This window comes from Diabrotica virgifera, chromosome 1, assembly GCF_917563875.1.
Source record: "Diabrotica virgifera virgifera chromosome 1, PGI_DIABVI_V3a".
Lineage (NCBI taxonomy): Eukaryota > Metazoa > Arthropoda > Insecta > Coleoptera > Chrysomelidae > Diabrotica > Diabrotica virgifera.
In genome coordinates this window covers 252,208,367-252,222,305 of record NC_065443.1, presented here as the reverse complement: position 1 = coordinate 252,222,305, position 13,939 = coordinate 252,208,367, and the positions used below count along the sequence as shown (strand labels likewise).

General features: G+C 32.8%; 1 protein-coding gene across 2 annotated transcripts in view; it reads right to left on the bottom strand.

Moving 5' to 3' along the window:
• The window catches only part of LOC114335028 (zinc finger protein 664-like), a 102,787-nt gene that overhangs the window by 24,489 nt on the left and 64,359 nt on the right, over window positions 1-13,939 (bottom strand). The window contains exon 2 of one of the 2 annotated variants that reach the window (XM_050648721.1): window positions 8,718-9,978. The exons of the other annotated variant lie outside the window; for it this stretch is intronic. Coding sequence (XP_050504678.1) covers window positions 8,909-9,978 — 1,070 coding nt within the window. The 3' untranslated portion in view covers window positions 8,718-8,908. Of the gene's footprint in view, window positions 1-8,717; window positions 9,979-13,939 lie in introns of those variants that run through there. 2 annotated transcript variants of the gene reach the window in all.

Here is a 13,939-nt window from a genome sequence, read left to right as displayed (position 1 = left end):
AATTTGGCATACACATAGCTAACAAGTCAAAGAAAAAAAGTGATATTGTGCCGATATGTGCTTTTGCCCTGGGGGTGGTTTTCACCCCCTCTTGGGGGTGAAAAAATTTTTGTCCAAAGAAGGTCAGGAAATGGATAAACTGGCTAATTTTAAGTAACTTTTGTTCTATAGAGTTTTTTCACTAAGTCAATACTTTTCGAGTTCTTTGGCAGTGAATATGTTCATTTTTTCAACAAAATAACCACGCTTTTAGACGGTTTTTCGCAAATAACTCAAATAGTAAGTATTTTGTCGAAAAAACATTTTTAGCAAAAATATAGCCTGTAAAAAATTTAAAAAAAATGGTGTATACATCACGTCTCTACACCTAGTAGAAGCAGAGTTATAGCTAATGAAAAATAGGTTCATATTCGTCAAATTCCAAATGAAATACTTTAACGTGAAATAACCAAAAATGAAGCACATTTCGGGGAAAACTCATTACAACTTATTTAAAGTGTTTAAAAAAAGCTTTATTTTTGTTTTATAAAAAAAATTTCTAGCATCAAAATTAAACAAGTTACGCTCAAAATAAAGTTAGTCCCTTTTGGTTTTGGTAAAAAAATCGAGAAAATCACCCACTAATTAGTATCTTAAATGAACTTAATCGTTACGACTTCATAAGTTTCTTGACTCCTGTATATATTGTTTTTATGATCTGTAAGTTTAATTGGTTTAAAGTCCTTATTATTGAAAGGGCTGTAGTTAAAAGGAGTTAAACGAGTCACTGATCACGAATGTATGCAAATTTAGAAACACCAAATCTTAATCAATTTTTGTCCAACAGAAAAACAAAAAAATACATGATATTCAGAAAAGCAAATCTATCTTTTTTTGTTTTTCGAGATTTTTGGTATCTCTAACAATTTTTAAGTTATTTTGAAAAACAGCATATTTTTCAAAATTTAAATTTTTAAAAATTTTATTTTGAAACCAAATTTTTTCAAAAATAAGCACTTTGAATCGATGAAACTTACAGATGATATAAACACAACATAAGTAAAATAATTTGTGGAGCGGTAACGATTAATTTAATTTAAGTTGCTAATTAGGGGGTGGTCTTCCCGATTTTTTTTTGCAAAAACAAAAGGGACCAACTTTATTTTGAGCGTAACTTGCTTAAATTTAATGCTAGAAACTTTTTGTAAAAACAAAAATAAAGCTTTTTTTAAACACTTTAAAAAAGTTATAATAGGTTTTCCCCAGAAAGTGCTTATTTTTTTGGATATTTCACGTCGAAATATTCTATTTGAAATTTGGTGAATATTAATCTATTTTTCATTGGCTATAATTCTGGTTCTACGAGATCCATAGACCTAACGCGTACACCATTTATTTTTACTTTTTTATAGGCTATATTTTTGCTAAGAACGTTTTTTTCGACAAAATACTTAATTTTTGAGTTATTTGCGAAAAACCGTCTAAAAATGTGGTTATTTTGTTGAAAAATGAACATATTCACTTGCAAATAACTCGAAAAGTGTTGACTTGGCGAAAAAGCTCTATAGAACAAAAGTTACTTAAAATTAGTCAGTTTACCCATTTCCGGACTTATTTTGGACATATATTTTTTCACCCCCAAGAAGGGTGAAAGTCACCCCCAGGGCAAAAGCACACATCGGCACAATATCACTTTTTTTCTTTGACATGTAAGCTATATGTATGCCAAATTTCATGTCAATCCAAGCGGTTCTTTAAAATTTAGAGCAAAAACCGTGAGAGAATGGACTATGAATAGTACAGGAACGGCTTCATTAGAGGCTATCACATGTCTCCCTTCGCTGGAATTGTATATTTCGGCGGTAGCCTTTATAACCATCCTGACGCTCAAATCAAACAATACTTGGAGGCCAAATTATGTATTGAATAGCCACACAAACATTACTGGGACTATACTTGAGGAATCCATCTTTATGATGAACTTGGATATGACACCAGAACTAATCTTCACTGAGAAGATTAACACAATAATACCATCTAGAGAACAAAAAGTCCCAAACATTAATGGAGACTTAATATGGTTCACTGATGGATCTAAAACTGCCCATGGTACTGGATCAGGAGTCTTTGGGCAAACATGTAACTATAATAAATCTTACAGCCTAGGTCAACATACAACGGTGTTCCAGGCTGAAGTTTTTGCTTTGGTGGCCTGCATTGATGAAATCATTGATGAGGACCCTAAAGCTAAGAGAATCAACATTTACACAGATAGCCAATCGGCTATTCTGGCTGTAAAGAACCCTCTCACCAAATCAAAACTGGTGAGAAACTGCAAATAACCTGGCAAAAGACAATAATGTGTCTTTAATATGGGTGCCGGGTCATGAAGGGGTGCATGGGAACGAACGAGCAGATATGTTAGCGAAACAAGGCTCGAGACAAACTTTTGAAGGCCCAGAACCTTTCTGTGGCATCACTAAAGATGCTATGAAAAACGAGCTTCAGAAATGGCTGATAAAGAATCATCAAAATAAATGGAGAACCACTCAAGGGCAAATCCAGACTAAAAAATAATCAAGAATATTGATAAAAAACTCTCGAACAGTTAGATGGACCTCAATAAACGAGAGATCAAAACGGTCACTGAAATGGTGACTGGACATTGCCGTTTAAGAAATCACCTATACAAACTAGGTAAGGTGAATGAACCATGGTGTAGAAAGTGCGAAATGGAAGAAGAAACTGCCATACACATACTATGCCACTGCAGTGTGCTAGGTGATGTAAGGCAGGACTTCACTGGTCAAATGAGGTTTGAACCAGAAGAGATCCTAAAACTACCAATAAGAAAACTGTTGGCCTTCGTTGAGGCCACAGGACTTATTAAAGTTTAAGGAGAAGAACAGGGTTTGGTACAAAGGTCTTATGACCAAGTGCCAGAGAATAACGAGTCTCGCCTGAGTTAAGAAGAAGAAGAGAAGAAGAAAAAGAAGAATAAGGTGGCATTACCTTACTTTTTCGATTAGTTGTCATTATTAGTACGTTCTTTAACGGTAAAATATTGCAAAACCTCTAAATTTTAAAGAACCGCTTGGATTGACATGAAATTTGGCATACGCATAGCTAACACGTCAGAAAAAAGTGATATTGTGCCCATGTGTGCTTTTACCCTGGGGGTGAGAAAAATACATCTCCAAAATGAGTCCGGAAATGGATAAAATAACAATTTTAAACAACTTTTGTTCCATAGAGTTTTTTCGCCAAGTCAATACTTTTCGAGTTATTTGCGAGTGAATATATTATGTTCATTTTTCAACAAAATAACCACGTTTTTAGACGGTTTATCGCAAATAACTCAAAAAGTAAGTATTTTCTAGAAAAAATATTCTTAGCAAAAATATAGCATGTAAAAAAGAGAAAAAAATGGTGTATATGTTAGGGCTCTATACCTAGCAGAAGCAAAGTTATAGCTAATGAAAAATAGGTTCATATTCGTCAAATTCGAAAACGAATATTTCAATTGGAAATAATCAAGAGGCACTTTTTGGGGAAAACTCATTACAACTTTTTTAAAGTGTTTAAAAAAGCTTTATTTCTGCTTTATAAAAAAAATTCTAGCATCAAAACTAAACAAGTTACGCTCAAAATAAAGTTGGTGCCTTTTGTGTTGATAAAAAAATCGGGAAAATCACCTCCTAATTAGCATATCTAATGAACTTAATCGTTACCACTTCACAAGTTTTTTTACTCGTATATGTATTGTTTATATGATCTGTAGGTTTCATCGGTTCAAAGTTTTTATTTTTGAAAGGGCTGCAGTTAAAAGGATTTGAACGAGTCACTAATCACGAGTGTATGCAAATTTAGAAACACCAAATCTTAACCAGTTTTTGTCTTACAGAAAAACAAAAATACAAAATATTCAGAAAAGCATAGCAGACTTTTTTGTTCTTTAAGATTTTTGGTATCTCTGACAACTTTCAAGTTATTATGAAACATAGCATGTTTTTCAAAATTAATTTTTTTTAATTCTACTTTAAAACGAAATTTTTTCAAAAATAAGCACTTTGAATTAATGAAACTTCCAGATCATATAAGTACAACATAAGTAAAGTAAGTTGTGAAGCGGTAACGATTAATTTCATTTAAGTTGCTAATTAGGGGGTGATCTTCCCGATTTTTTTTGCCAAAACAAAAAGACCAACTTTAGTTTGGGCGTAACTTGTTTACTTTCGATGCTAGAATTTTTTTTATAAAATAAAAATAAAGATTTTTTAACACTTTAAAAAAGTTGTAATGAGTTTTCCCCAAAAGTGCTTCATTTTTTGGATATTTCACGATAAAATATTCGATTTGGAATTTGACGAATATGAACCTATTCTTCATAAGCTATAACTCTGCTTCTACTAGGTATAGAGACCTCATATATACACCCTTTTTTCAATTTTTTTACAGGCTATACTTTTGCTAAGAGTGTTTTTTTTCGAGAAAATACTTTGAGTTATTTGCGAAAAACCATCTAAAAACGTGGTTATTTTGTTGAATAATGAACATATTCACTCGCAAATAACTCTAAAACTATTGACTTGGTGAAAAACTTTATAGAATAAAAGTTGCTTAGAATTAGTCACTTTATCCATTTTCGGACTTATTTTGGACATATATTTTTTCACTCACTAGAGGGAGTGAAATTCACCCCCATGGCAAAAGCACACATCGGCACAATATCACTTTTTTTTATGACATGTTACCTATCCGTGTGCCAAATTTCATGTCAATCCAAACGGTTCTTTAAAATTTACAGCAAAAACCGTTAAAGAATGTACTATATTGTTTGTTTGCCACGTTGGTTTTATTCAGTTTTGTATTGTTATAGTTATTTTATGTAGTAGTTAGTTATATATATATATATATATATATATATATATATATATATATATATATATATATCGGTTTTAAAACGTTCTCCTACGTCTTCCGATGCCTAGTCGCCATTCACTTCGGTCCATCCAAAGGTCTTCATCCAATTCTCTTTCTCTCATTTCTCGATTTATGCCTTCTCTCCAACTCAGGCGGGGTCTTCCTCTTTTTCGTCTACCATGAGGGGTCCACGTTAGGATTTGTTTCGGGAGTCGTTCTTCGGACATTCTTTGTACGTGTCCATACAAAGTACGTGTACGTGTCCATACAGTAGTTAGTTATTTGTGAATTAAATTTTGTGCGTTATTTGTACAGTTAAATGGAGGAAAATAAAAGAGTTGTAAATTTCACATATGACGAAAAATTAAAGTTAGTTGAATTATCATTAATGAAATAATTTTAAAATAAATATGTTGAAAATTGCTTCTTTTGTTATTAATTTTTAATGACACACTTTTAGTGATATCATGAATGGGGTTTGATATTATCACTATAATTAAGCGAAATCGCCTGCAGTGGGCAGGACATGTAGCCCGAGCCCCTGAATCGAACATGATAAAAAGGATTCTAACAGCTCAACCCGTGGGAATGAGAAGACGGGGTAGACCAAAGTTGAGGTGGATGGACGGGGTAACACAAGATGCCGAGAAGATCGGAGTCGGCAACTGGAAAGTGCAGGCAAGGGAGAGAACAGAATGGCGTAGAACGCTTGAGAAGGTCGAGGCCCTCTAAGGGCTGTAGCACCATGATGATGATGATGATGATGAATGGGGTTTTGAAACACAAACTAGTTTGTTAGGTAGTAGGTAGACTACAAAATTTTGTCAATAGACCTGTAAAAAACTGCAAATGATTTTCTGTATTTTCCAACACATTATATTATTAATATAAAAGAAAATACAAAATTAAAACTAATAATATACCTAATATTATAGAATAACAGAAAAATTAAGGTAAGAAGCAAATGATTGACAAACGTCACAAGTGCATTTACATTAGTCAAAATTGTAAAAATATGACCTGACTGTCAACGATAAGTAATACCTAAAGTTTAGAGTTTAGGGAAATCGAAAAACGTATCCTACCGTAAGGTAATCCTTAAGCGGTTTAGGCAATTCTTATCGTATGGTGAAATCCGTTTTAGAGTTATGAAATACCTAAACCCACTTAGGTAATTCTTAAATATTTAGGTATCGTTGGTGAAATCGGGCATTGTCTTACCACCCCTAGGATAAGTGGGTTTTCAATTATTTTTTGAATGGGCCTAAATTTCTTTTTGTTTGATGGCTTTCGATTTTTCTTTTTTTAGGATTATTGAATTGATATTTATTTTCGCCTGGAGGGGGGCATGACCCCCTTGGATCCCAGGTGGCTTTTCTTTGAACATTTTCCAACTAGGTATAATTATATAGTATTACTGGCATTTTTGTAATAACGGCTTTTCAGAAAACCAAATATAATTGTTTATTTCTTTAGAAAAAGAACTGCAGTAAATATTCTATCTTTTTCTATAAGTTTTGACATTAAACGTTTTGAGAATTCCCATACTAGACGGAGAGCTAGAGCCGAAAAATCATCGTCATAAGTAATATGGAGTTTTTCTTGTGAAATGTGTCCATTGTATATTGATAATTATGACCCCTTTCAGGCTGACACCTCGGTGGATACAGGAAGTAGCAATAAGGGATGAAAGGGGAAAGTTAGTGCAGTCATTAAAGGTTTTCACCTCCTATATTGTTAAACCTCTATCGATTTGCATTAAAATTGGTGACTAGTTAGAGCATACCTAAAGAAACAAAACTGATTAGGTGCCAACTTGCACTTTTACCCTTGGGGTGGATACCTCCCCTTCTCGGTGTGAAAACTATTTTATCAAAAATAACCCCACAAATCGATAGAGGGACAAATTTTAAGCAAAATTTGTTATATCAAGTTATTAAAATAAATGAATACTTTTTGAGTTATTAAAGATCAAAGATTTGAATTTTTCGTGAAACAAATGCATGGTGTAAAGCGGTTTTTCATAAATAATTAAAAAACTAAGTTTTAACAAAATAGTTATGATTACCAAAATTGAAGATAATAACAAATCGAATAGATTCCTTACGTGAAAGACCTTTTAGGATTAATTAAAAGTGAATTATAGTTGATTGAATATATATTTTTTTCGGCTAGTAGGTACTCAATTCTAAGTACGAATATTCAAGCTTAAATAACGGGAAAACGATGCACTTTCTAAAATATACATACTTACTAAACACTTGTCAAAGTACTCAAGAATACCCATCAAGTGAGCTCCAGATGAAGTTGATAACATCAAAGCTAAACAAGTGATGATGAAAATAAGAGAACCCTTTCGAATTTTTAAGGAAAAAGTAAAAATTAAAACATACGCTACTTATATATTTATTTTGAAATTACTGAACAGAATAATTTTCAAAGGAATTTCGGAAATGAAGTTAGGATTATAATTTAATAAGTAAATTTTAATTTTTAATAATATTTAATTTTTCTTTGGCAGTTTTCAATGTTTTTTCACTAATTAATTTCACAGCAGTATCTGAATCAATTGTGCAATTTATTTTAAGCACGCAAGTGTATTCTGTTGCCATGTTGAAAACAGTTATATTTTTTTAAGTATATAATATATGCATATTCAATAAAAACTCCGACTCCGAAATGACAGTAGCAAGTACATACTATACAATAGTGTCTATTTAAGAGCACATGCGTGAAGTTACGGATGATAAAAAGAACATATTAATTAATTGTATGTTAGTAAAATATTATTTTGAAAATTATTGAATTTCTCCTATCAATATAAACTGAATATGTCCAGAAACTGGGGGTGTCCAATACGGGTACATTTAACATATTCGAATACATTTTTGCTAAATTTTACATACAGTGGGAAAAATCAAAGAATACCTATGAACGAACATATAAAACAAGCTGTATTTTCCTGTCACCGTGTCACATAAAAAATTGGCCAGCGCAAGTACATGTAATAATTATTGTTACATGTACCTGCACTGGACAATTTTCTTTGTGACACGGTGACAGGAAAATATTCTTTCATTTTTCCGACTGTAAATGTCTTAAAACAATTTAAAAAAACTTATATAAATAATATATATGTAATAATAATTAAGCTCCAAATTGTTAGAGCCTAAACTTTGAAAAATGTTTGTAGCATAATGTTTAATGGTACCTATCAACTTCTCCGGGAGCTCATTTGATATATATTTCTGAGTACTTTGATAAGTGTTTAGTAAATAATATATTTTATAAAATATATAGTTTTTCCGTTATTTAAGCTTGAATGCCTACTTAGATTTAAGTACTATCCGAAAAAATATACATTCAATCACCTGTAACTCACTTTTAATTAATTCTCAAAGGTTTTTCGAATAAGAAATCTATTTTATTTTTATCATCTTCAATTTTGATAATTATAACTTTTTTGATAAAATTTATAGTTTTTGAGTTATTTCAAAAACCGCTTTACAACATGCATTATTCTCACGAAAAATTGTAGATATAACAAATTTTACTTATAATTTGTCCCTCTATCGATTTGTAGGGTTATTTTTAATAAAATAGTTTTCACCCCCCAGAAGGGGTGGTATGCACAGCACCAAATTAGTTTTGTTTCTTGAGGTATGATCTAACTTGTCACCAATTTTCATGCAAATCGATGGAGTTTTTACAAAATAGGAGGTGAAAACCTTTAATGACTGCACTAACTTTCCCCTTTCATCCCTTATTGCTACTTCCTGTATCCACTGAGGTGTCAGCCTGAAAGGAGTCATAATTATCAGTATGTATACAATAGACACATTTCACATGCCAAACTCCATATTACTTATGACGATGATTTTCCGGCTCTAGCTCTTAGACTATACACATTACCACTCAAATATATTAGGTACGTTTTTATTGTTGAAATTGAAAATTGTCTGATGAAAATCGGTCGGGGTTAGCCGGACTTCCAGGTTCCACCGTATTAAGGTTTATCTCCAGTGTGCAATCTCATATGTCCTTTCAAACCTGTTGTTCTAGTAAACTGCTTAAAACAAATTTCACACTTATAAGGCCTTTCTCCAGTGTGTACTCTTAAATGTGTTTTCAAATGACTTGCCTGGTTGAACTGCTTAAAACAAATTCCACACTTGTAAGGGGTTTCTCCAGTGTGCAATCTCATATGTTGTTTCAGAGCAGTAGTATAAGAAAATAGCTTAAAACAAATTTCACACTTATAAGGCTTTTCTCCAGTGTGGACTCTCCAATGGGTTTTCAAAGTAGTTGATCGACTAAACTGCTTAAAACAAATTTCACACTTGTAAGCCTTTTCTCCAGTGTGCACTCTTCTATGTGTATTTAAATTGGATGAATTACCAAACTGCTTAAAACAAATTTCACACTTGTGAGGTGCTTCGCCAGTATGCACTCTCAAATGTGCTTTCAAATGACTGGCATGGTTGAACTGCTTAAAACAAATCTCACACTTGCAAGGGGTTTCTCCAGTGTGCAACCTCATATGTTGTTTTAGAGCACTACTGTGAGAAAATAACTTAAAACAAATTTCACACTTATAAGGCCTTTCTCCAGTGTGTACTCTTGAATGTGTTTTCAAATGACTTGCTTGGTTGAACTGCTTAAAACAAATTTCACACTTGTAAGACGTTTCTCCAGCGTGTATATTCCAATGTGTTTTCAAAGTAGCTGCTCCTCTAAACTGCATCAAACAAATTTCACACTTATAAGGTTTGTCTCCAGTGTGCAACCTCGTATGTCGTTTTAGAGCACTAGTGTGAGAAAATAACTTAAAACAAATTTCACACTTATAAGGCTTTTCTCCAGTGTGTATTCTCAAATGTGTTTTCAAATTATTTGCTTTACTAAACTGCTTAAAACAAACTTCGCACTTGTAAGGTCTTTGTCCAGTCGCAACTTCCATAATATTTTGATTTAATGCTTTTCCTTCATCTTGTTGAGTTATACAATTTCCTTCATGAGATGAATGTTTGATTAGTGTCTCCATAACTTCCAATTTGTTCTCCTCTTGGGGATAATCTAAAATACAAACCAACTATAATACAAATGTAGGGTGGAACTCACTTAAGGAATACAATTATTTCTGCCTTTATATTGTTAAATTATAAAAAACGCTGAGCACCTTCGATTTTTATATGCAGTGATGAGCGCGCTAATAACCGACAAATGCGTTGTGAAATAAAAAGAGATTAAACTAGTAGAGGAGGAAACTCCATTATAATTGCAAAAACATGAAATGCATATGCACAGTACATCTAAATTACGTAAAAAAACCAGCCGAACCAAATTCGATCAGTCCAGACGGCGATGTTTGCGCCTGCCAATCAAAATAGACCATTAGTCATTGTTTCTCCATTACTCATCACTGCCTGTTCAATGTCCCCGTCTGCATTCTCATTCTCAGCTCAGCGTCTGATTCAATAGAGTCAGGTAAACACGACGCGATCACTGTATCGTCAGTAAGTGACGCATAGGCTCCGTTATAGGCTATTTCAAGACTTTGACGTTTATGTCACCTCCCAATAAGTGTATTCGCAGAGACAATCAGGGACTAGTCGACGACAAGTAGAACATGCCATGACTATAAAAGTCCGCGTCAGGGTCTGCGAATAAGATATTTTATTTGTTTATATTTCTTAAAATTGTGTTTCTTAAATTTTTTACTCCTTTAATGGTTTTTTAGTTGTATTTTGCGAACATTTTGTTGTTGATTTTGTGTAGTTTTTAGTTGTAGAAGTACTTAAATGACTTTTAGTTTTAAACACTGAATAAATAAAGATGAGTGAATATTTTCGAAAGTTGTTGGCAGACAATAAAGATGTTGCTTGTAGGTACAGTAGTTAGTTGTTTAGCATTTTTATAGTGAATTTTATAGCTTTATTGTTATATTTGGTCGTTGTTTTGTCTCTCAGATCATAACTTATTTAAAAATCCACAAGAATAAAGTTTTCCTGTAGTTGGCTGTATACCATGTAATACAAAAAAATTAGTAAATCCTTTATAATAGGCTAACATCCTAACGTTAAATATTTAACATCCCTAAAAAAGGCTACATCACCTATCTCAAGGACAATCACCTATTTCATTGTCATTTGCTACCAGACTTTCACTATGTAATCTAGTCACACCACAGCTCAGATGTTACCTGAGGCATAATATTAAAATAGTTTAAACATCCATGTTTTAATTGGCATTTTTAACTGATGTTTCCTTAACGGACCACTTATACACGGCCTTGACCCACATATTTTTGTTATACTATATCTTGGTGGTTAGCATGTAAACTTCACGTAAGCACTGATGATGACTGGTAAACCAGTCGAAAACTAGTTATGTGATTGTGATGTAGCCCTTTTTAGGGATTTTAAATATATACCTTTTATAAAGGATTTACTAATAACTTATTTAGTTCAGTTAGTTTTATGCTTAAAATAAAGCAGTGATGGTAACCGATAAAACTGAACTTTATCAGGATTACTTCGCATTCCACACTTCAAAACACAACAGAAATGAAGCATATTATCGATTATTTCAGTAAAAATGTAAAATCAATCCTTGTACAAAATAAAATTACAAATAAATGCAACTAAAATTATCTAAAACACATTAAGAACTGATAGAATAACATTTATGTTTCCCTCCCGGTTACCATATTGACATAATCTTGACAGCATTTTGGAATGGTCTATTGTCTGCCCCTAACCACAGATTAATGTCGCTTTCATCGATTTCACAGCAGCCGTCAATATTTTGAAACATATCCAAAGTTCTTGAGGCTGGACATTGTCTGGTGAGCCATTTTCCGGGTTACAGTTTAGTTATCCACTGGTTGAATTGAATTTTCTAGCAAGTCGTATACACTCTTCAACAGTGTTTTCCAAGATTTTATCAAGCTGATTCTAATCACTTGTTCCCAAGATTCTGCAATCATGTAAATTACAGTTTTGACATTGAACGTTTTAAGAATTCACGTACACATTACCACTCAAATATATTACGTTTTTATTGTTGAAATTGAAAATTGTCTGATGAAAATCTGTCCAGGTTAGGCGGACTTCCAGGTTATCGGAGATCGACTTATCGGGGTTGTAGTGGTTACGCCACTGACCCTCTAAATTAATTAAATTAACTTTAGATTAATTAAATTAAAATTAATAATATCCCTCAAGCAATTTCTTTTTGATACGCACGCGATCGATTTAAAACGACATTTACCCGCACACGCGCTGTTTGCCCACGTTGGTCAAAGCGGAACCGATTTTCGATAAAGATTGCTAACTTTGCAAATTATTTTGGAGACCATATGACATCATTACCTAATTTCACCGCTCGCAACATAGCAGCAGCCTCACTTCTCTTCGAACCGATTTCCATCTGCGTTGGACGTTATCGTGCCCCTAGTGGACTTTTGTGGGAATCAGCTGTTAAAAGTTAAGACTATTTTCTTGTTAAACTCATAATAACTTATAATTCTTGTTTACATTTACTGTTTTTATATATGCATATAATCCTAGTACATTTTACATAGTTCTTTTTATAAAATAGGAGGGTTTGTTTTTGTTTTCGTTTAAGAATAATAGGATTTCAAGTAGTATATTTCATAGTAATGGTCAATAATACGTTAATCAATCAGTTTTAAAATGCAGTAAGGGAAGGGGCTATTAAAATTTATATAGAGGGTTTTAATATGGAAAGGGGAAGAAATTATAGAAGACTGTTAAATAATACTTAATCATTGTGTCATTTAAATTAGGAGTCTAACTCATACTCATTTTGATTGTTTTTTCTATAATATTTTGTTGTTCGGTCCAATAGTGGTGAATTTTATTTATTAGTGGTTACAAGGACTTGTTCTAACTATACACCACCCACACTACTGTTAAAACATTTGTTTATGTATTGTACCTATTTGGTAATTATTTTGTAATTACATATTTATATCTACACTATTTAGAAGTATGTATTATACCATCTCACTTATATAAAATTGGAATACTTAACTCTCCTGTCTGTAGTTGTGACAATGTATCCATTGGTGATCTAGATCATATATTTCTAGAATGTTCTCTAAACTCTCAATCTTCTTTAATTCTATATCAAGAACTAATTCATCACGAGTGTCCATTGCCGCTAAATATTACAGCTCTCCTTTCTTCCTCAGGTAAATCGGTACTAGATTCCATCATTAATTTTATCAGAAATTCAAAAATGGCGGTATAGTTTAGAAATAGACAACATGAGAACATTGAATATAATTAAGAATTTACATGTTTTGTGGCAAATATATTTTATCTGATGTCAGGATCACACACACACACCCACACACAAACACAAACACAAACACAAACACAAACACAAACACAACCACAAAAACAAACACAAACACAAACACAAACGCACACACACACAAACACAAACACACACACACACACACACACACACACACACACACACACACACACACACACACACACACACACACACACACACACACACACACACAGAATATAATACAACTTGATACACCGCATCCCTCGGTAGACCGCAAGCTATAGTAGAAACGCGACGGTAGACAGCATACTATAGTAGTGTTCAATATAAAATATTCATAATTCATATCCGATAAACAGTACATTTTTATCACCCCGTAGATCACATGAAATAATTTGTTATTATATTTACACATGAGCGGGCTATTTAATTTGTTTAATTGTTGCAATTCATAAACAATATTTTGGCAATGGACAATAATTGTGCTGACTAAATAAAAACCTTTGTTCTTTTGGTCGTGTGTGCTATGACCCAATTCATGTTGCCAACAAGAGAGATCATATTTTTAGAATCATTCACTAGAGAAAGAGAAAGTCAACCAGGCAATATGTGCTATAACTTCACTCCTTCGAGTCACTTAAGGTCTCCCGGGGTTAGAGTGTGGTAGTGATTAGACATGGTCCTTTTCGAGCAAAAGAGAACATCGAGG